This window comes from Solanum tuberosum, unplaced genomic scaffold (assembly GCF_000226075.1).
Source record: "Solanum tuberosum cultivar DM 1-3 516 R44 unplaced genomic scaffold, SolTub_3.0 scf00086, whole genome shotgun sequence".
Taxonomy (NCBI): domain Eukaryota; kingdom Viridiplantae; phylum Streptophyta; class Magnoliopsida; order Solanales; family Solanaceae; genus Solanum; species Solanum tuberosum.
The window spans coordinates 1,279,473-1,303,919 of record NW_006239010.1 but is presented as its reverse complement, the minus strand read 5'-3'; the positions used below and the strand labels follow the sequence as shown (position 1 = coordinate 1,303,919).

Genomic DNA, 24,447 nt, shown 5'->3' with positions numbered 1-24,447 from the left:
TAACCTCTTTCCAATACTTTAAGTTTCAAAAGTCACAACTAATCTAAAAAAAATTAAATTTAAATTTCAACTTTAAAATCTAGTGTCCAAGCAGATCTAAAGTAAGAGAAATTCCGATCATTATTATATAAATACAAAATTAATTACTTAATAAGTAGATAAATAAAAATAGTCTTTTAAGTTGACGAGTCACGCTCTCCTTCCTAACATCCGTTCAAAAGTCGACGTTTTGTTTGAGCTTCACTCTCCACAAAAAGCGCGTGAAGTAAAATCCAACTCCCTCTCCTCCTCCATATCTATTTCCCCATTTCATTTCACAGGAAGATCGAGATCTGTGCTCACACCCCACCCCACCTAAACCCCCTACCCCTGCCCTTCAAAATTCATATATACAACATTGATGTGCACAAAATTCGTGAAGGAAATGGAGAAGATGGCGTTGTACGTCGTCGTTTTGCTTATCATCTGCTATGCATCGCCGGCGAGATCAGACGGTTCCGATCATAAGTATAAATCCGGAGATCAGGTTCCACTTTATGCTAACAAAGTCGGTCCTTTCCATAATCCGAGGTAAGGAATTATCTAATTAATATATTGCCGTTAGATCTCTTACTTTTTTAAAATTGTGAAGCTGAATTGTACATTGTGTGTTTCTCTTGCTAGAAAAAACTAAGTGATTTCTCGTGAAAATGTGGTTTTTTGTGCTTGGAAAGTTGTCGGTGGTTGTGAAAATGAGAGATTTCTGTTGAACTGTGTTGATTGCTGGTGTTTTGAGCTGACTTACTTGTTGTACAGTGTAGAAAGAGTTAAGATTTGGTGAATTTGAGATCTCTTACTGTTATGAATACAGTCTTGATAAGACTAAGAGTTCTTTTAGTCTAGTTAGAGATTTGTATGTTCATTATATGGAATAAGGGTGAGATTTAGGGATTGTGAACATTTACTACGTGTGGAGTTGAGTTAACAGTGTATTCTATCTGTCTTAATCAAGCTAGCAGCTGTGAGATTTCTCGTTGAAATGTGGTAGTGTTGATTTCATTGTGCTCAAAGAGTTGTTGGTGGTTATAGAAATGTAAGATTTCTGTTCAAATGCGTTGATGCCGGTGTCTGAGTTGACATATGTATTGTACAATGTAGAAAGAGCTAAGATTTGGTGAAATTGAGATCTCTTATTGCTATGATTCCATTTTTGATGACAAGGGAAACCCGCAGCTGCTACCCTTTGGGTGCGCACAGGGTAAAACCCTCACTCCTATGCAATAGCTCGCAAACCACATAGGAGAGGTAACCCGCACTAGGCAAGCCCAGTGCGACGAGCTCGACCCAGAAGGCAAACCCCTTGCTTTCATTTTTCTGTAGAAAGGCTTAAATTAAGTCGTTTTCCAGGAGTTCTTTTAGTCTAATTAGAGCTTTGTATGTTCATGATGGAATATGGGTGAGATTTAGGGGTTTTGAACACTTACAATGTGTGAAGCTGAGTTAAAACTGTATTCTATCTCTCTTGATCAAGCTAGAAGCTATCTGCTTTCTGGTTGAAATGTGGTAGTGTTGATTTCGTTGTGCTCAAAAAGTTGTCAGTGGATATTAAAAGAAAGATCTCTGTTGACCTACGTGATGCCTGTCTGAGCTAACTTGTTTATTGTACAATGTGGAAAGAGCTAAGATTTGGTGAAATTGAGATCTCTTATTGCTATGATTCCATTTTTGATGACAAGGGAAACCCGCAGCTGCTACCCTTTGGGTGCGCACAGGGTAAAACCCTCACTCCTATGCAATAGCTCGCAAACCACATAGGAGAGGTAACCCGCACTAGGCAAGCCCAGTGCGACGAGCTCGACCCAGAAGGCAAACCCCTTGCTTTCGTTGGCAAAGGGTTTCGAACTTGAGACCTCCAACATGGAAGTCCGCACATGGCTATGATTCCATTTTTGTGTGGGGACTAAGAATTAGTTGGTGTTGATATGCTTAAATTAAGTCTTTTTACTGGAGTTCTTTTAGTTTAATTAGAGCTTTACGAATAAGGGTGTAATGAACATTTACGATGTGTGAAGCTGAGTTAATACTGTATTCTATCTGACATGATAAGCTAGAAGCTATGTGTTTTTTCTTTCCGATTTGCAAGGCCTAGCTCTTGTTACTCTCTTCTAAGTGCCATACTCCTCACCTACTGCCCGGTAAATAAGCGAGTTGATGCAAATCTAATTTGCAAATGTTGAGGCTTAGATCTTATAATTTCCGTGTGTGTAGCAAGCTCTTGTTATTAAAATTTGAGTGTACATGTTGATGCATATGAAAAGAGAAGATTATAAAATGTAGAGCAATATACTCATAGTAACTTTTTCCCCCACATAATTTGTACAAGTAGTTGATACTGAATCCCCTAAACAGTCGCTACTTCCCATGCCTTGTAACAGATGGGTGATAAAGAAGTAAAGTCAGGAAACATTGAATTTGCCATGTCTTTTTTCCCCACAAGTTTTGATGTTCAAATTCTTTGGAAACAAATAGTTGCCTATGGCTCTGCATGTATCACTTATGAACATGTCTCAGTTCTGTATTTTTTAAAATTATCTGGGTAATAACTGATGGCTTGTTATGTTTTGGATTATCCTTCCAGTGAAACATACCGGTTCTTTGACCTTCCTTTTTGTACTCCAGGTATGTAACTATTGTTCGTAAGTTTCCTTTCTTCAGTTACCCTGTAGATTTTTAAGTTTCAATTTACCGAGGGATGTTCTTACAGATCATGTAAAAGAGAAGAAGGAAGCTCTTGGTGAGGTCTTGAATGGTGACCGATTGGTCAGTGCCCCTTACAAGCTTGACTTTTTGTATGACAAGGACTCAGAAATAGTTTGCAAGAAGAAGTTGTCCAAGGAAGAAGTTTCTCAATTCCGCAGCGCTGTTGCTAAAGACTACTACTTCCAAATGTATTACGATGACCTGCCCATTTGGGGTTTCTTAGGGAAAGTTGACAAGGAAGGAAAATCTGACCCCAGCGAGTACAAATACTACTTGTTTAAACATCTTCATTTTGAGATCTTTTACAATGATGATCGTGTGATTGAGATCAATGCACGAACTGATCCTAATGCCCTGGTAGATATTACAGAGGATAAGGAGGTTGATGTTGACTTCATGTACTCTGTAAAATGGAAAGAGACAAAAACACCTTTTGATAAGAGGATGGAGAAGTACTCACAGTCTTCATCGTTGCCGCATCACTTGGAAATCCATTGGTTCTCAATTATCAATTCCTGTGTGACAGTTCTTCTCTTAACTGGTTTTCTTGCCACAATTCTTATGCGGGTCCTTAAGAATGACTTTGTCAAGTATGTAGTAATTTTGTTATTTTGCTTGTTATGTACTTTTGTTGGTTTTTTGGTACAAAATTGTCTTAGTCTTTGGCTCAAATATCATTCATATTTTTTTTATAAAGGTATGCACATGATGAGGAGGCGGTTGATGACCAAGAAGAAACTGGGTGGAAATACATCCATGGTGATGTGTTTAGGTACCCAAGTCACAAATCCTTGATGGCTGCAGCACTTGGTAGTGGCACACAGTTATTCACATTGTAAGTATTTTCTGAATGGTTTACTCTGAAAAATTAAGTTTTCAGTAGAATATTAAAAGTCTGTTCAATGTGTATTTAATCTGACAGCTTCCTGCTTGGTAATTAGGAAATTTGTCGTCTCAAGATGCCTTTGTTAACACTATTTTCCTTTCAATTTGTAGGACCATCTTTATTTTCCTTCTCTCACTTGTTGGTGTTTTCTATCCATACAACCGCGGAGCTTTATTCACGGCACTGGTCGTCATATATGCTCTCACATCTGGTATTGCAGGCTATACTGCTGCCTCTTTCTATTGCCAGCTAGAAGGGACAAACTGGGTTTGTTTTCTTGTCTCTATTATTTTGCTTTTCCATTTGAATATAGTTTGAGGATTTTATCTACTGTACTAAGTTTAAATCCCTAATTCTGAATATTTGCTTACTATCATCCCATAACAAGGGTAAATGCTTTGATTATTTTTTTTCACAATCACAAGCTTCCGTGAATATTTTCTCTCTCATTTTCTTAGGACACTGAAAATTGAAGGTTTGTAAATAGTAAGTCAAGTCATTTGTTTGCTGAAAGGCACATACTCTGACGGCATAACATAACTTTGACCCTCTATATTTTAAGGGTTTAGACAATTCATCTGCTATTCCCTTGCTCTTTTGCTAATCAAAGAAAAAACCAGAACTTGGTTACTCAAAAATCCTATTCAAGCAGGCAAAACAAGCTGCACATAGAGTTCTGTTCTTTTTCCTTGATTTAGGTGTGTCATGTGTGATGTTTTGTATGGTAGATGATTTGTTGCTTATTCCTTCTGGACAGAACATTAAGGAAGCCAAGTTGGTATTTAGAAAAGCAGTTTATGTTTGTTCTGTCAGACAATTAACTTCATCTTTTAGAGGTCAAGGCCAAGATATATTACATGCTTCATTCTTTTTTGGTTTGTCTATGCCATCAAATAACTGTCTCTGTGTTTGTTTAGTTCATTGTTGCCTCAGCTAATGAAACAAAAAGTTTAAAATGGAAGCATACAGCAAAGCTTAATCATTAGATTTCATTTCTTCCCTGCAGGTCAGGAATTTGATATTGACCGGAGCCTTGTTTTGTGGACCCCTGTTTCTCACGTTCTGTTTCCTTAACAGCGTAGCAATTGCATACAGTGCCACTGCTGCACTGCCTTTTGGAACCATTGTGGTCATCTTTCTCATATGGGCTCTTGTGACATCACCTTTACTTGTATTGGGAGGGATAGCTGGAAAGAACAGCAGGGCTGAGTTCCAAGCTCCTTGTCGAACCACCAAATACCCAAGAGAGATCCCACCATTACCTTGGTACCGCGGAACTCTACCTCAGATGGCAATGGCTGGGTTTTTGCCTTTCAGTGCCATATATATCGAACTTTACTATATATTTGCAAGTGTTTGGGGTCACAGAATTTACACCATATACAGCATCTTATTTATAGTCTTCATCATTCTTATAATTGTCACTGCTTTTATTACCGTGGCCTTGACATACTTTCAACTCGCTGCTGAAGATCATGAATGGTGGTGGAGGTAAGTCTGTTATTTTTCTGGTGCGACTGTTCCTTAATCTTTCTTATGAATAATCTATGCATTTAAGCAATTCGAGAAACTCTTTGCCATGTGTCAAACGTGATATACATTTACCCAGTTCATGATACGTTCCTAACTTGTATATGTTTGATCTGAATAGGGCTTTCCTCTGTGGTGGATCGACTGGACTGTTCATCTATGGCTACTGCTTGTATTACTATTATGCCCGTTCCGATATGTCTGGCTTCATGCAAACCTCATTCTTCTTTGGATACATGGCTTGCATCTGCTATGGTTTCTTCCTCATGCTCGGGACTGTTGGTTTCCGTGCAGCCCTATTTTTTGTCCGTCATATATACCGGTCAATCAAGTGCGAGTAGGAAGCAGGTACGACGGTTTTCCGTCTCGTACAGAATGCTTTACAGATGTGGTAGGGCAATATGGTATCCAAGAAGACCTTGTAGGATCTTAGGATCTCTTGAGATGATGAAGCATGTATTATCTTACACCGGAAAGTTAAGAACCTTTTTTTTGCCATTTTTCATTTACAGCTTATATCGATTAATAGGTATATTAGAGTTTCTGTTCCATATTTTAATCCTTTGCAACACAATTATCCTAATCTTGTCTAGTATTATTCCTTTTTACTGCATTGGACAAACTTTGAGCTATAAATTGTACTGGTCCCAAGTTTCGGAAGATTGTATCAAAAATGTGTTTTAAATCTTGATTTCAACTTCAACTTATTATCTTGCTCCTAAAAGCTTCTCTTTGCAACTCTACGGACAAATGTCACATTTTCCCAACATACAAGCGTGTGACATCTCAGAGCTTAATTTTTGCCTTTCTCCGACATTAAAGACATCAAAAATCATGTGTAATCGGTATAAGAGAGGATAAAATGTACATAGAATTTATCGTGAAAGATTAATTACTATCCTGGCATTTGATATCAGAACTAACGAAGAATATTGATTTCTAACCTCCAAGCGATCGACTTGACAAAGAGGATTAGTATATAGAAACTTAGGAATTACTCTCCTCCTTTTGTTTGTGTTTGTGTTTGGGGGAAAAGAGGCTAGTGAATAGTGGAAACTCAGTAAATCAATATCCCCTAATACAAACTAAGAGTTCATATCTGCCAAAAGAGGGAAGAAAAAATTAACCAGAAATGACCAAAAAAGGGAGGAAAATAAAGAGATATTACTCTCCCTCTGTCCCTAATTACTTATCTACTTTTTCTTTTATAGTTGTCCCTAATTTCTTGTCCATTTTGACAAATCAAGAAAGGACAAAATAATTTTACCTATTATATCCTCAATTAATTACTACTTTGAAAAAGATAAAATTTCTTGAAAATCTTAAATTTTTAATTCATCCACTTCATAATTAATAGGGGTAAATGATAAACTCACCATGTCAACAATTGCTTTCTTAATAGGTGTGCCAATTCAAAAATTAGGGACAGAGGGAGTAATAAGCAACTTGCCAATTCCATAAAGTATCAATCTATCAGTTGCAAGACAACACACTAGGGATAAGCAAAGCATATAGACGATAACAAATCCTGCAATGATGAAGTCTTATACGTTTGTCAATTGCTTTAAGTAGTAATAATAATGTTTTAACAAACAAAGGGACATTTGAAATCCATCCAATATTGTAACACAAGTCTAAAATAGTAGTAAAGGAAATCCAGTTTACACGCAGCTCTGCCCGACTGCTCAAACATGAAACAGTATCTCCTCGCTGCAGCTATCAGTTGCATATTCCCCTTCGACAAAAGGTTAGCCATCAATGTGCTCTTCTGGGAAGGTGAGACAGTGTGAGAGTATCCAAACTCTTACAAAACGTAAATGTGACCAACTACCTCCATGTAGAACCACCAAGTCTGATAACCTCCTCAGTACTTGTATCCCTATTTGGAGCCCTGCCGTCACCTACGTTCTCCTTTTTATTGCCGAAGTCGCCATATAGATCTTTAAGCTTGGCCAGATTGCTAGGTGCAGCCTTCTTCTCCTTGCTCTCATCCCTAGGTGGAGTTCGCTGCTGATCAAGACTTGTACCTTGATCATGCAAGCTTCGGCTGTGGCTTCTACTCCTACTACGGCTCCTGCTCCTCTCATAGTCTCTTCTGCTTCTCTCAATTGACCTTTGATCATAATCATACCTCCTGTCTCTATCCCTTCCCCGGTCTCTGTCATAATCATGCCTCCTGACTCTGTCCTTTTCACGATCTCTTTCGTGATCATACCTTCTATCTTTATCCCGATCCCTGCCCCTATTCCTTTCTCTTTCCTGGTCCCTATCCCTATCACGTTCTCTGTCCCTAGTTCTTTCCTTGTCCCTGTCTCTGTCCCGGCCTCTGTCTCTTTCAGAATTTTCTCGGTCAGATAAATCACGACTTTGACTCCGGCGCATGCTGGGGGAACGTCTTGAACCATTTGCACCATCCTTATCATAGGGTGGTGGTGCAATTGTTCGTCGGATGGGAGATGAATCTCTAGTTGATGCACGATGAGGTGCCCGCTGACCAAAGGACACTGAAAGGGAAGCTTTGACAGAAGGTGGCCGGCGAGAAGTTTCCTCAGATCCACGACTAGAGTCACCGATCGACCCAGAGAGTTTGGTCGGCAGATTCATTTTTTCGAGACTGGCAACTGCCGTCCGCACGACAGGAACAGGAATGCGGGGTAGTAGTGTGTCAAAATAATACTGCAATAAAGAAAAATGTTCAAGTAAATTATGGGAAGAGGTATGAAATACAATAATAGCATTATCCAAGAAAGTCTCAGGTAGTAATTGATGCATATGAATGGAAATTGAAGACCCCGATCCACCAAAGCATAAGTCTTGCCTCCTCCCTCCGGTAAAGGTTTCCTTACTAGCAAGTCAATGACATAAATGATAAATGTGAAGTACCCATACAAGCTCATATGTGCTGTGACAAATGATAGATCTTCCAATGAAGGGTCAGGCAGAGCATGAATTACATTCATCAGTTCAAAATGTAATAATCATCATAATCGGAAGATGTAGACTGCGCAATTCGAGATTAAGGAAACAATAACATGAAAGAAAGACTCAGATGTTTTTATCAAGTACTAGTCTCCAGGCACACGTGTTGCGCGTATACCCATATGTCAATAAGTAAAAACTCTTATAAAATCACATAAATATTATTTTAAAATGTGATACCAACTTAACCTCGATCAATCTATATTGCTATTCTCTTACTTAAAAATAGGGGTGAAATTATATCATTATAATCTTAAATCATGTATACATATAACTTTAAAGTAATGAACCAAATTAACCTTCCAAAGATAATTTATAAGAAACCACGAAAATCTAGAATCAAATGAATTTTGTCAATATAAATATAAGGTAATCAAACTTGGTCATTCTCATACAATTGTTGAAGTCATACGTGATATTTATAACATTATGAATTCATTTTCCTCAAAATTCTTTTCGGTGTTGCTAAATAAAGTGAAGACGTCCAACTTGCTACATGTTCTGTTGTTACTCTCAGATCATAGCCTAATGAAGTTGAAAGACCAAACAAATGCCTCAATAAATATAGAAATATCAAATGTCATTCAGATTGAAAATAAGGTTTTGTATTCTGTAATTTATAAGGAGAATATCATATCGACTTTAGAAATCATATGCAAAGAAATATCGTTATCAATTTAAAGCAGAATAATCACTTACATGAATAGAATAAAGTACTTGAAAAACAGTACTTTTTTAATTCACCCAACAATTTGATAGCATTGGGAGAGGTTTAAGTAGTTGTTCCTAAAACAAAGATGGTGATGTGAAAAGAAAAAAATCACTGACAATTCCATATTTGAAGATAATTTCCATTTTGCAACCATGACAATTCACATATTTCTCAACAAAAAGGAGATAATTATGAAATAAATGAATAATACTAATAATTGAATTAGTCACAATTCTTACTATTGCAAACTGATAAAGAATTAACAGTTTCTTGTACTTCACGCCATATATCTAATTCACTCCTCCTTTGAAAAGGAAATATAGCAATTTGAGTTTTTTGATTGAAAATTAACTAATCACGATTCCATATTTATAGCAAAATTCTGATGACTTCATATTCAATAGTGTATAATAAATAGGATAATGTTTATATTCTCACAAAGCAACTTTACATTTTCAAAATGTATGCAAGAATTATTTTAATTAAAAGTTATTAAATGAAGGCAAACTAAACCCTTTTTTTTAATAATTGAGCTGTTTCTAAGAAGGTAAAGGGACTGTTTTTGTTTGTTTTTTTCTAAAAAGAGCCACGTTTTTGTGTCTTTCCTTTCCTTTTTATTAATTGACAATTAAATGACAAATAATAGACATAAATTGTACATTTGAAATAACTACAAAAGGACAAAAGTAAACGGAAGAAAATGAATCATCTCAAATAATACTCCCTATGTTCCTATTTATATGTTATCATTTTAGATTTCACGTCCCTTAAGAAATTGAGTAAGTTAACCATTGTAAACTTATTTAGTGTTCTCTTGAAGTCAAATTTTCCATTAATGAACATGAATTAGTTTATTTTGATTAATTAATTTGACAGATGAACATGAATAAATTATTCAGTTTTCCTATGTTGGTCAAATTCATATTTTCAAGGCTAATAACTCTCCAGGGTAAAATAGGAAGAATAGTGTTATTTATGCATTGATTTTGTGAAATGACAAGTATTAAGGAACATCTATTTTTAGCAAGGACTACATATAAATAGGAACAGAGGGAGAGGGAGTAACTTGCAGTAAATGCTAGGTAGATAAAGAAATTCACTCTAGTAACATCTTATTTAATTGCTTTGTTTATCATGTAAAATTTACTATTTAGTACAAAAATATCATCGTCATAATAATAATGTTCAGATGAGGGGTTAGTATTAGTATAATATGATTATTATTTAATTAATTAGATACTTTTTAACTTAGTGTAGGGGCAAAATGGTAATCCAAACTTTGCACTTTGGAACTTCCTACTTTTAATAATCTATATCTATATGATGATGATGACAAGCACATATTCATAATTACAGTCACAGAAACAGTTGGGCAAAACTATTACACAATTGTCTTTTCATTCAGTTGTTAAAAGCACACATATTCCAGAGCAAGAGTTCATACAAGTATCTACTGTCCAACTCCTTTGGAGGAACTGCTTCACTATTGAGTACTGACTAAGCTACAGTCATGTTCTACTTCGTAAAGTTAGCAAACAACATAGAGGCAAAATAGGAACCTCAGAGATGAGCATGCATTAGAAACATCATAAGTGTATATTTATTGCATCACTGCTAACTATTCTCTAAAAAATGGGTTTTAGAGGTGGCACCTTACCTGCCCGAGAAATAAGTCACGCACATATACACCCATTGTGGTCATTTGGCCACTGGATCCAGGAGAGAATTCCTGAAATAAATAGTTAATAATCAGAATGAGCCCCTCTGACCATGAGTAAGCGAACAAACAAAAGACATAACGGTTCAGTTTTCTTAGATGCAGCTAAAACTACTGAAAAGGCTCCCACTGCTTCAAAACCCCAGTTCACAGAAAAAGAAGGAATAGAAGACGGAAGCTGCAGAAAAATAAAGAGCAAAAGGTAATATATCAGAAGTATACCACCATACAAATATGAAAATCAGTTCACCTGCAAAAAAAATCATGTCCATGCACCTTCAAGCAAGAGTGGTCCTTGCATCCTAAGGCATAAGGAGTGAGAATCATAGCATAAAGTATGCACAGATCATGTAATACTTACGGCACACATGTTACCAATTTCGAAAAAAAAATGTAATACTTATGGCACACAATCAAGATCAATATCTCAGAAGCAGAGCTGAGACCGACATGGTTCTATGCATACTTGTAACCTGTTTGGCCAAGCTTCTGGGAAGCCAAAAGTGCTTATTTTAGAAATTTAAAGTGTTTGTCTAAGCTTCTAGGGATAAAAAGTGCTTTTGAGTAGTGGCAGAAGCTGTTTTTTAAAAGCTAAAAAAGTGGCTTTCTCCAAAAGTACTTCTGGAACATTGGCCAAGCACAAAGTACAGCTATAATATTGGCAAAAGTGCTTTCAAAATCGATTAGCCAAACACAAAATGCTACTCTTCAAAAGTACTTTTCTGAGAGATTCTTCTGACAATAGCACTTTTCAAAATAAGCAGATTCAGGAAGCTTTGGTCAAACAGGCTATAAAAAAGAGAAAGAAAGACAATTCTACCACTGAAGCTATTGGAAAGTGAGTTCTTGCAGTAGAAACAGTTAAGTGGTGATTCAAAGGAGACCATTAAGATTTTTTTAAAAAGAACTGATTTAAAACAGATCAGCTAGTTTAAAAAGAATGAAAACAGAGAGGAAAACATTATCATTTCAGGAGGGCCAGGATATTAATTATAGAGGCAATGCTTTGAGCAGATTGACAAGACAAGAGAACAGTAACAAATGATTTCACCTCTCCTTAAAAAGTTATATTCCACAAAATTGATGAAAATAGTCAAAGTTGCAAACAAATCTATTGGAAATGATCAGAATTGACAGATACGTCGTTTGTATGCAAAATGCCAGAATCCTAACAGAATGCACCAATGCATCATCTGAATCCAGAAAAAACAATAGAATGATCTAGTTGAGGTAGAGCATGTCATTTTTACCTCATCATCTTTGAGGTAAGGCTCATACCAACCCCATAATGTCTTAAAATCACCAAGATATCTCAGATAAAGGAATCCAATCTGCAAAAGAATAATAAAATCATTGAATCCATAGCAAGAGGCTCAAGAATGTAAGTACAACAATGTAAAAAAACAAAAGCCCATGAATTTGAGGAAGAAGGGACACGGTCTGATTGGGAATGCAACTGAATTCTTTATTCATACATGTGCTATTTTAAATGGATCATGAAAGAAACTGCTGCACATTAGATGGAATTCCAAAAGTCTTATTTGATTCATTACTTGGTAAAACAGTGAAGGTGATGACAAGAAAGTAGAGGAGTTGGTTCCAGTTTGCTTAAAATCTAGCATCAGCAAGAACAAAAGGTAATTGTGTTAGCTTTCTGCAGCATTTAGCAGAGAAGAATAGAGAGAGGAAAAAGTATGGCATAACATAGCTGGTAAAGAGAAGACTGAGCTCGGTACGCCTCATTACTCAATATCACCATACGGATGAAGTGGGTCAATTCTCTCTAAAAACTTTCTTACAACATAAATTGTAACTTCTGATTGTCTATCAACAATTATTGGACGAGTAGAAGTAATATTTTATTTTCCCTTCTGCTTTTGGAAACACATGACACACTCCATGGATGACTTCCACTCCTTTACTTCCAAATAGAAACCTTTTAATAGAAAATACTGTTGGAGGTGGTTAAAGCTGTGGGTTAGGGTTCTCACTATCCAACTCCATTTATCACTTTTGACTCTATTATGGCACCTCTAACACAAAAGCATCACAAATTGGACCAACTTCCAAGCCAACCAACAGCACCGGAAACTCTCAACTTTCATTAAGGGTCCTTAGGTCTTTACCAATCAAAACTTAAAAATGAACAAAGGTTTTTAAGGGGAGAATATGCGCACGACTAGTCTACTACTAACAAGGCATGATCATCAGCTGAAAATAAAATCATCCCCTAAATATCTATACAAAATTCCAAGGGAATCACAGCCAGTATATAGCGGGAAAAAAACAATTCACAGCTAAGAAAACAACAAATCTAATAGAAAAAGGGTAAGATATAGAACACCACTTACAGCTCTAATGTAAGGAGAATCTGGATGCTTTAACAGGCCATGCATTTGCTTGACAGTAAGTTTCATTGTAAAGAACTTGTAGAGAAGGCAGAAGGCTGTTGAAGGACCACGACAGTTGCCAGTCATCCATGGTTCCACATGATCAACTTGATTATAGATTTCATCAATCACTTCATGATAAGTTTTCAGGCGCAATAGGTCTCTGAAGTAATCAGAAGATAGAATGTTCATGCAGAGAACCTTCTCCAACAATTGGTCAATAGGTCTCCCAGAAGTCTTAAGCTCAGCCATGCCCTTAGTGATGTGGACACCAGAGTGTTATCTTTTCCTCCCTTGTGTAGCCAACAATAGAAATGATATTGGAAAAGGTTTAGGTTCAGATTCTGAATTACCTGTCACAAGAAAAAGTGAATACATTATAACCATAACAGCATTGATTGAATTGAAACAGCAACAACAGTGTGATCCCACAAAGTGGATCTGAATTGATTAAATTAAAACTTGTAAGAAATGTTCACTGATATAACCAAGTTTGAGCTAAGACAACCATCCCATGTCTGAACAGCTAAATGATCATTATTGCTTGGCACATTCATACAACCAATCAACTAAGCATCAATCCAACTTAACTGTGATCGGCTATATGAATCGTCTTTATTCATTCAGCTCTATTTAGGTCCAGTTCATCTCAATAGTAAAACAATAATCTTTCAAGGCAAATAGTTAGTTAACTAAAAGGCCTCTAAAACCAACACTTACAAACATGCAACTATAAGTCTCTTGCCAAAATAAAAAGACTCTTGACAAACATCAGACCAAATGCAAGTATAACGGTACAGTGCTTCCCACAAACATCCACAAAATTATCATTTTATTGCTGTTATAGATCCACTACTTCTTCATTCAGAGGGAGGGAGGGAGCGAGGGAGACTAACCTTATAGCTTTCCATTGGGTAATAGCCATAGGTGCACCTAACCCACCTATCGACTCATCTATATGATGTTCAACTAACTTGCACTAGTAGACTCCTATTGTATTGGAAATAAGTAACTATCTTTTTATTGTTGTCAACGATTTCTTCCACGTTTGACTTTTCTACATTAAAACATTTTTTAAACCATCTCTGATGCTATTGAGGGGCCACAGAAGGCTACAAAAATAACAAAAAAGAAGCAACCACAATCCTCATCAAGTAATTTCTTTCATTTCAGATGCAAAAATTGAAAAATAACAACAAAAAAACAGTTAATTGGAATCAAGAAGCTGTTTTCACTCCAATTTTCTCACAAAAATTCAAAAACAACTCCAATTCCAATTTGTATTCATGGCCAAATACAACTCCAATTTTTCAAACATCATTATTCACTTTAAAAACACAAACTCAAATCAAGAAACACCATAAAGGAGCTAACTTTCAAAACTAACCTCTACATGAACATTTAGAAACCCTAGATTCCAATTAAAACTCAAATTAAGAAGATTTAAATGATTTCAAGCTCAAAAAACCAAAATATAAATGGAAAATTTGAGTTATTCATACCTTTTTTCGGTTTTCCGCCGGAGAATCGATGAGGGAAAATGGAAAATTGACGAGGAAGAGAAGAAGAAGGAGAGAGGAACCGGAGATCGAGGGGATACAAAAGCTACTGATAAAGTTAGTATTGGGCTTTGAGAGATCCAATTGAAATTAATTTTGGGCTGAGTAGTTAATGGGCTTCTCGTGAACAAGAAAAGTTGATGGGCTTTCTGTTACAGAGCCCAGTTTAAAGAAATTGTTGAATATCATGGTAAATACTTGAGTTCGATTCCAAGTTACAATAAAAAGTGATATTTGTAAAATTTAAGGAAACTTCCTCGATTTTAATCGATGAAGACCGTTGGTTTTCTTGAACTGATTCACCATTTTTCGATGTAGTCTAACCCGTTGGTTTTGGGTCAATTTTAGTATAAAAAAATAATTGAGATCCTTTGTTGGTGTTGACTCGCAATTTTTTACTAGATTTTAGTAAGAGATGGATAGGTAGCTAGAATTATTTGTTCTTTTCTAAAGTCTCGGATTTAAGCTTTGAATATGAAAAAATTCAAATAGGAAGTGCTTCCCCTTTTAATGAGTCTTACACGTTAAAAATTCAAATTAATAGGGTCATAACACAGTTATCGAATACTGAATTGAAAACAAAAAAAATCATTTTTTTCATGTAAAGGAACTATACATGGATTGCATTTATTTATTCAACAACAATGACAAAGATTTAAAGTACACCCAATTAAGTAGATCCTAACCCCTTAGCTAGAATCTAAAATAACCTAACCAAACTTACAAAAATTTTATATCACAAAACAAACCCTTTTAAGTTTTATTCAACAATGAAAAATTGAAGATGTCAAAAAAAAAAAAACTAGTTGTACAAAGCATTTATATATCTACAATAGACAACATTGACAATTATGAAACTAGCTTCATTTTGCCTTCATGACTATTCACTTGACTTGCTTCATAGTGTTGAACATTGAGAAGTTCATGTAGCTAGAACATTTGCCATTCAACATGAAACTTGGTTCTTTTGGAATAGTCAATGGCCTTGTTGATCTGAAGTAAAAAGAATGTGAACTTAGAAATTTTACTAAGGGGTGTCAATATATATATATTTATGAAAAAGTTGAGAGAATTCAAACATATATAGCATATAAATGTGTGTGTGTACGTGCCCTAAAAATTCCGAAAAAATAATATAATGTTAGGTTATGAATCGATATTCTCAAATTAAAGACCCGGAATCTTTGATTCATTAAGTTAAAATTTAAAAACTATGTCGCAGTACAAAGAGTAATTAAGATATTTAAAGTTAGATTATTTGTTCAATAATAACTTTTTTGATTAGTATCATCAAGGGCGAAGTCATTGGTACAGTTACAGATTCAAAAAACTTTATAGTCGTGTTAAAGAAATTCGTTAATATGTATAGATAATCTATTTTGAACCTAGTAAACCAAATCAATTTTGGTCCACTACAATCCATAAACTAAAAATTCTAGATCGACTCTTACTTGTCCTTTGGCTCAATTTATAGAGAACCAACTTATATAGTCCTTTAATTTGTTTAATTATCATACCTCTGTGGAAGGAATGGCTTATCAAAAAATGGCATCAATTGAGCTCTTGGTATCATTTCTTTTCTTAGCAAACGAACTTCTTCTTCTTGTATCATCTGTCCAAAGAAAATATTTGTTTGTTACACAATTTTTTTAATAAATAAATTGTAATATATATACTATAGTAAGAATGTGAATTTTATAAAATAATTAATGGAAAAAGACAAATATACCCCCAAACTAACGTAAATGGTATGCAGATACTCTCTGTCATATTTTTGGGACATTGGTACGCCATCTAAAAACTAGAGCATATATACCCTTTATACTAACAGACATACACGTGTCATAATCTTATCCACTGACCCAACATTTATTAAATATCGGATCAACGGATAAGATTGTGACACGTGTCCCTATTTAGTCTTCCATTAGAGTGAAGGGCATATGTGCCTAGTTTTTGGATGGTAGGGACACCAATGTCCCAAAAGTATGACGGAGGGTATCAACATACCATTTACGATAGTTCTGGGATATATTTGTTCTTTTTCCCAATAATTAATGATTTTGAAGAGAGATATATTTGTTCTTACCTTTTGTACTTTCTCTACTGTTTTCTTCTGTTGCTCTATGAAGTAAGATTTGGTTTCCATCTGTGAATTTAATTTCTTTTGTTAGAGTAGTATTCAAGGTTTTCATTTAATTTTTTTCTTGTAAGTGAAATTAGAGAAATGTATATAGGGATTTTCTTCAAAACAACTAAAATAATATTTAATTTAGTATAATTCTTAAATAATCACTTTAACTATTTAAGACCGTTTTAATCGTATATGAACAAAATACGTGGCATAAACTATCAAAAAGTATAGTCTTAGATCAAATGTCACACTTTTTGATCAAATTAAGATATGAAGTGTCCTTCTTGCTAAGGCAATGATTTTCAAGAGGCAAAAATACAGTTTACAAAAAAGTGTTGCTTTTTCATAGACCAAAACCTAGCTTGTACGTTTCCAATATACCTACGTCTTTCATATTATACAGAGCAGTAGTGAAGTCAGAATTTTTCCTAAGAAAGTTTAAAATCTAAAGAAATAGATACATAAATTAGTCAAAAGGGATTTAATATGTACTATATATAAAAAATATTTTAATTATATATAAATAGTATAATTTTCCACGAAAATAGCTCCACCCCTACTACATTGTACACACTTTCATGCACGTGTGATATTTTGAATAAAAAAATTATATACATTTTTTTTCATAAATCTCATAATAGTGACGAATCAATTTCCAAGAGACATATCGTTTATTACCTTATCTACAATTACATTTATTATATATTATAATATAAATTAAATAATAGTGAGTAGTAAAATGTTCTTCATGATTAACAACTTCTAATGACATGAATAAACACTAATTATAATTAATTAAAACACTTACTGAGTAATTGAATAAAGCACGTCTTCTTGCTCTTTGTTGAGTATGAAGTTTGATCTCCACTGGTTTTATATTATCCTTTGCTAATGACTTTTGTTGAGCCTAATATAAATAAGTTTAATTTTAATTAATTAGCTCTCAAATTAAATTTTGAAGGAAACTAATTAATTAATTCATTCATTCATCTTACACAATATTGTACCTTGTTTTTGTCAACTGATTTCTCCTTTGACTCATATCTCAACTGTAAAAAATATATATTTTAAAGTTATATATATTAATGTTGAAGCATCTTTAAAAAAAACTTGACTTTTTTTTTAGTTGTGTGAATTAATTAGAGTTTAAATCATGTTAATTACCACATTATTATTTTTCATCGATTGATATTGAGGAGAACTTGATCTCACTGTTCTTCCAGGAGATTGGATTGGAGATTGTGAACTGCTCCTCACAAGCTGAAGTTGAAACAATCAAAAAGAAAAAAAAAGTTTGAATTATAAATCAAATTGTAAATTAGTTTAATTAATATCCATCGAAAATACTGTAAAATTTTTTACACTATCGTCATTTAGCGGGTCACTTAAAAAATATTTGTATGTAACTCTCCATAATAAGTGTAGGAATTATAATCTTGATAATAAGACAACTTACTCGTTACAATATATACAAATGATATAATGGTGTAATTCTTTTTAAAAACTTTAGTGTAGGTAAGTTTGACTCATAAATAAGAGTATCACCAAGGTAACGGTGGAATAAACAAGATTACTCAATTCTTAATTTTAAAGGTCTTAGATTCGAACTCTGGATATAAAAAAATTATGGTACAAAGTGTTTCCCCTTTTATTGAAATCTTATGTACATATGCAATTCTGGATTAGTCGAAACCTTAAAACGGATACTAAAATTTGGATGGAAACAAAAAAAAAATCTCATTGTAAAGAATAAAATCCGTGATGTGAATTTGAATTAATTAAAATATCATTCGAATAGAAAACAAAAGAAAACCTCATACTAAAGAGTAAAACATGTGTGAAAAAACAGGTAAAATCATAATTCTCACCTTTTGAGAAGATTTGGTGTTTGGGCTCTCCATGTGGTTTAGCTAAAGGGGATATGATTAATTCTAACTAAACCCTATATTTATATATAATACAAACACACCATGTGATAAAAATAAAAATTTCAAAAAAATATTTAGAGATTTGCATTTGTCTTTGGATCAGAATCACTTGTTGTTGCTCAATCACAAGAATATTTCTTTTTTTCAGAAATTTGTGATTTCTCTTTTCTACCAAACTTTCTGATTAAATCTCCCTCTCATATCATAATTTAAACTTTTTAATTGCACATATATAGTTCATGCTTAATTGCTCATATGATGAATATTCACTTAATTAATTATGATTATTCATGCATACATATCTTATAGCTTAAGTTTAATGATAAGTTCCTTTAACATTAATAATAAATAATTAATAGATTACACTCTTCAAGTCTGGTCATGATGACAATATAATTCACTAAAGATGACTACAAAAAAGACCACCAAGCATCTTGATTGGATGGATATAACTCTTGTGTAAAAATCTTAATAGGAAGCACTTCTCGCTTTAGTGAGTCTTACGCAACTCATATTCGAATTTGTTTGGACACCATTCAGTGGCGGAGTTAGAAATTTTAATAAGGGAGTTTAAAATCTGAGAAGTAAACACACAAACTAGTGGAAGGGGGTTCGACATCTATTATACATACCTAAAAAATTAATTTTAACCATGTATAAATAGTAATATTTTTCGCCGAGGAATTTCGGATGAACCCCTCATTATATTTGCCTCCGCCCCTGACACCATTACTAACATCAGACATCATCGAGTGAGAAATCATTTTCTTAGACTCACATTATATGATAGATGTACTATATCTAATTATTTCATATTCGTCGTATTTTTTTTTCTTTTTGGTTGTCACTTGATCTTCGGTATTCTCTTGGTACTCGACTAATATGATATTCGCTGAGAAGTCCCACTATAGAAGCAAAGATCTCCCCAAAAGTCGAACTCCATTCTTAATACTCAAATCCAGAATTTCTAATTAAAGAATACTTAGGGGAGTATTTATCGCTCAATCACAACCTTTGTCCTTCTTGTTTCTCTTGCTAAAATTATTTTCCCGTACTCAAAAGCAAGAATCGTGTATTGCAAGAATTTATGGGTTTTTTTTTCTAAAAAAAAAGAGTCAAAATCTATGTTCTAATTAACCATACTAACTGTTTAACAAACTTGATGGTGTTATGCGTTTGTGGAATGGTAATTATGAAAAGGGATCAACGTAGGGATTAAGATTTTGTTTAGACTAATTGTAGTCAATTATTCAATTAGTAAAATAGCAACAACAACAATCCTAGTGTAATCCACAAGTGGGATATGGGATCGGAGGGTAAGACGTACCCAATGGCCAATCTAATTATCTCTATCCTTCTAGGGTTGAGAGAGTACTGTTTTTGATTGATCACCCTCGACAATTCTCCTCTTTCATTTGAATTTAAAACAGACAATATAAACGAGCTCACACAAAACAAAGTTCTATTTAATTAGTAAAACAGTTAAAGAAAATAAAGATGGAAGGTAGCCTTTCATTTCTTGGGCAGTTTGTTGGTATCTTATCAAAGGGGATAAATTAAATTGAACATGTCATATAGTTAGGTCATGAAATCGAAAATCAACCAAACTAACTTTTTAAATGCTTATGTTTCAAGTTTGTTACTACTTATTACAACTTTATTTATTGATAACATAGTGTTCATGATCACTTGGACAAAAGAGATTGTAGTAAAAATAAATTTTATATTAAAATAAGACTTGTTATGTGAGTGCAATAATATTGACTACTAAAAAAAGAATGAATTTTGGATCAAAATTTTTCGATGAAATTAGTTGAAAATTGATCAATCGGAAACATTTCTAATTAAGTATCTATCAGAAGTCTCTAAATCTGATGGCATTTTGATGAAACGCCTATCGTAAATTTATTTTTTTAGTCCGCACACTATAATAATAAATGAAAGAATAAGACATAAACAAATTAAACATATCGGAAAGAATAAGAAGGCACCATATTTTGAGACCATACTTTAAGGGCTATATATATGTCTCGATTTCTTTGTGCGAAGACCCTTCTAGAATTATGTTTAACACTCTTTATGACTCTTTTGAGCACCTCAGGTCCATAGCTAGGCTCTCATTTTGAGATCGTGGAAAAAAATCTTTTAGATTTCGATCGAATCGTTATAGATTTTTTGAAGTTAGATTAGAATTTCTTGCCCTCACATTATTTAACAACTATTCTTATTCCCTAATTTCCCTTTTAACGCCAAATTAAGCTCTTCTATTTTTATTTTCGACCTGCACCAAAAATATTTTTCCTCAACAAACACCTTTTAATAATTAAACTTAAGTTTACTTACTACTACATTACTTTCTACTATTAAGGTAAAAAAATATGTGTAAGTTAATCACGGTTAAGGGGTAAAAATTTAAGCATAATACATAAATATGACCCTTAACTTGATATCAGTTGACAACTATGACTTTTAACTTTGGATGTGCATAAGTGGACACTTAAACTTTTATAAAATTAAACAAATGGACACATTCGTCCTACATGAGAATTTGTGTCCTACGTGGCATCTCATGTGGCGTCCTACGTGTATTATGTCATGTAGGACACGTGGATCTACTTGTTTAATTTTATACAAGTTTAAGTGTCTATTTGTGCACGCTCAAAGTTTGAGGGCATAGTTGTACGCTGAAGACAAGTTAAGGGTCATGTTTATGACATAAAACATAAAAAAATCAACGGACAACTATGCCCTCCAACTTTGAGTGTGCACAAGTGCCTTATATAAAATTGAACAAGTAGACACACATGTCCTACATGACATGATACACGTAGAATGTCATGTAGGATACCATGTAGGACAAATGTATCCATTTGTTCAATTTTATACAAGTTTAAGTGCCTACTTGTGCACACCCAAAGTTAAATGTCATAGTTGCCAATTGTGTCAAGTTAAAGATCATGTTTATGTATTATGCCATAAAAAATTTATATAGAAGGCAAGTGTAATATTATTATTGATTTTCTTCTTGGATAATTTACACATGGATTGAAGTACATTTTTGTTGCATTTTTAAGAAAATGAGAGAGCAGGCCTGAAGTAGTTGTGAAATAGTTTAGGCTTAACAGGCTGATGGGTCAGCCTACAACAATGTTAGTGGCAAGATGCTGTGGCAGAGCTAGGTAGAATTATACTTGTGCTTTGACTTTCTGAAACAAATTTGGACCATTTCTCAATTTGTGTGTGTCATTCTTTGCACAAGGGTCATACTACTCTTCTCGATTTGTGTGCACATTTTTGCTACTCATTAATCAAAATAATTACAACTTGCAGTATACATAAACTGTCAGAACAACAGTACAAACACAAAAACTTTGTTTCTCTATTAGTAGAATTTAGCATCACACACACCAAGGGAATTTTCCCCTATCTTAAAAACATCAATAAAGTTTGTTAAAGTAAATACTAAAATCATACCATTGTTACAAGTCATACTCAATACATTCACATTGTACAACAATTGACAAAAAAGGGACAGTCTGGTGCACTAAGCTCTCGCTATGCACATGATCCAGGAAAAGACTACTACAAGTATCTATTGTACAACAATCAACTAACATTCCCAATACACTGACCTGACGAGCCCTTATCGTCCGTTTAGTGATATATATATTCCAAAATGCACACATTTTCGTAAGAGAGCCAAATATTGAAGCTACTCGCTATTCAAGTACTACTGCTCAAAGCCTCAGTGTGAGATCTGGTGTCGAATTGTCTTTTTCAACAGACGGAGTCCACTCTACAGAATTCACATTCGAACATCCAGTAAAACTAATAGTAGGATGATGAGAGATGTCAACATTAGTTACTTGACGAAAACTGCCAGGCCATAATAAGTGATCAGCCTCATCGATATCCTCAACGTATAAAGACGGACTCTGATGGTGTACATATTCAAATCTCGCGCTCGTCCTGAAATCAAGTGATCCCATTGCTTGTGGAAACCCCTGGTGCATTGAAGAATGTGCTTTGATTCCCAAGGACCGGGCAGTAGACCCGTGCAAAGGCAGAGCAGCCAAATTACCATACCTTTCCGAAAAGATTCCCATTCTCATAGCTCGTTTAGCTAACGTTCTCTCACGTTTATGAGCATTCTGGTGACCGCCAAGTGCCTGTGAACTATAGAATTTACGCTTGCAGAAATTGCAAGTGAAAACTCTTCTAACTACTGCTTCCCCTGAAGTTTGTGATGCTGCAAGTTCATTGCTGCTTTCATCACACGTGCTTGATACTGAAAATCCTATCGAATCTTGGCTGGCAAATTCATCGGTACCAGAATTAAACCCGAGAGACAAGTCAAGTGACACAGGCTCAGGACTAAACTGAGAAAACTCAATGTTAGAAGCAACCTGACTAGTTATATCAGAATCATTTCCAGATGATGCTTCCATCTTAATTCGCTTATAATCCGTTACAACGGAGGGACTAATATACAGAATTTGGTGATCAAAATAACAAGATCTAACAATACCAATGAACTACATCTGCATCACTAACGTTGTCCTGCACGTGATACGAAAATCAACATATTATTTTCTGAATAAAAAATCTGTACTTTTGCACATGTGTCAGTTCCTCCAAACATGCACTACTTTTGCAGGATCCGACAGAGCAATATGACATAGGAAAAAATCCGGCAGTCATACACAAACTTCAAATCTGTGTCTAAAAGTATCTGTTTTGAAGTCTCTGGCTACATAGCAATACAACATAGTGCTGAAAATCATTCTATTGTAAAAAATTGTAGAGTTAATGGTCAAAAACGCACCTAAAGTATCCTATTTTTTTGAGTCTCATACCCAAACTATCAGGTGTGCGAGTTTTTTTACATGAACTATCACCAACTATTTATCAAAACACACCTCAACTATCAGTTATTCTCCTGAAATATCACCATCGTTTGAGTAGGAAAAGAGAACAATTAATAGTTGAGGTGCGTTTGGGTAAGTAGTTGGTTTCAAATATTAAACTCAACAAACTCAAGATACTTCAGTGTGTTTTTGACCCTTAGCTTCACTCAAAATTCTTTGTACCCCTTGCCCTAAATTTATAACAATAACTTCAGTGACGACGATTAGACTCCAGATATACATGAAATACTATTTACACATAGTACACATACTAAATTGGATTCAAATGGGGTTATAGTTATGTAAAAGCACTCCATAGAGAAAGGATTTAAAATAAGAAATATAGAAGTATGATGTAGTTTATATACGAAAAATGAATATGAGAACTTTAGAAAATAAGAACAACTGTTCCTTTTGCAATAGTTTTCCAACTATTGATGAGACAAGACAAGCTATTGAGAGAGGGGAAGAAAAAGAGGGAAATTGTTCTACGTCTGTCGAGACATTTTCTTTTATGACCATCAAGTATTCGAAATTCAAAGCCATGAATAATCCAAATTCACATCACGTAGGTCCATTCAAGATCAAAACACTTTCTACTAGGTTTTTTACCCTTAATTTTCAAGGCTACAAGTAGAATGTAATGAAACTTCTGGTTAAGGGTGGAGGGATTCATTCGACTACACTCCTTGGTTGGAGGTGACTTCTATCCCACAATAATAACTACTACTATAGACAAATAATTAACCACATAAGACATGTTTATTGAGGAAGATTAATCCATTTTAGGTATCACAAATGTTACAAAAAGGATCTCATCACTTAAAACTAGATACACAATTTTGTAAACTTATGAAGTCTATATCTAAAAAAAAAAACACATTCTATAGCTTCAAATTTGCAACAAGACATGATAAATTCTAACACAAAATCTAGCCCCCCCCCCCCCCCCCCCCCCCCCCCCCC

The 24,447-nt window shown here is 34.3% G+C and overlaps 4 protein-coding genes across 4 annotated transcripts in view; 1 reads left to right on the top strand and 3 right to left on the bottom strand.

Annotated features, from left to right (window-relative positions):
* The first annotated feature begins 322 nt into the window (after positions 1–322).
* LOC102596418 (transmembrane 9 superfamily member 3) lies at positions 323–5,840 on the top strand. The gene is made up of 7 exons (XM_006346702.2): positions 323–570; positions 2,618–2,658; positions 2,744–3,329; positions 3,437–3,574; positions 3,736–3,892; positions 4,632–5,116; positions 5,277–5,840. Exons 1-7 carry the CDS (start codon positions 401–403, stop codon positions 5,494–5,496), a joined length of 1,797 nt encoding a protein of 598 aa, XP_006346764.1. The 5' UTR covers positions 323–400; the 3' UTR covers positions 5,497–5,840.
* An 827-nt stretch (positions 5,841–6,667) lies between these two features.
* Positions 6,668–14,560, bottom strand: LOC102596091 (pre-mRNA-splicing factor 38B). The gene is made up of 5 exons (XM_006346701.2): positions 14,456–14,560; positions 12,915–13,306; positions 11,814–11,894; positions 10,504–10,575; positions 6,668–7,831 (listed from the first exon to the last, which is right to left on the bottom strand). The coding sequence occupies exons 2-5, from the start codon at positions 13,203–13,205 to the stop codon at positions 6,983–6,985; spliced, it is 1,293 nt and encodes a 430-aa protein (XP_006346763.1). The 5' UTR covers positions 13,206–13,306; positions 14,456–14,560; the 3' UTR covers positions 6,668–6,982.
* Positions 14,561–15,125: 565 nt separating this feature from the next.
* Positions 15,126–18,551, bottom strand: LOC102583518 (uncharacterized). The gene is made up of 7 exons (XM_006346741.2): positions 18,515–18,551; positions 17,811–17,906; positions 17,654–17,695; positions 17,455–17,553; positions 16,602–16,661; positions 16,030–16,124; positions 15,126–15,505 (listed from the first exon to the last, which is right to left on the bottom strand). The coding sequence occupies exons 1-7, from the start codon at positions 18,545–18,547 to the stop codon at positions 15,397–15,399; spliced, it is 534 nt and encodes a 177-aa protein (XP_006346803.2). The 5' UTR covers positions 18,548–18,551; the 3' UTR covers positions 15,126–15,396.
* A 3,462-nt stretch (positions 18,552–22,013) lies between these two features.
* LOC102595753 (zinc finger protein 4-like) overlaps positions 22,014–24,447 on the bottom strand; it is a 2,909-nt gene continuing 475 nt past the window's right edge. Inside the window, exon 2 of the mRNA XM_006346700.2 lies at positions 22,014–23,134. Coding sequence (XP_006346762.1) covers positions 22,312–23,022 — 711 coding nt within the window. The 5' untranslated portion in view covers positions 23,023–23,134 and the 3' untranslated portion in view covers positions 22,014–22,311. The remainder of the gene's footprint in view (positions 23,135–24,447) is intronic.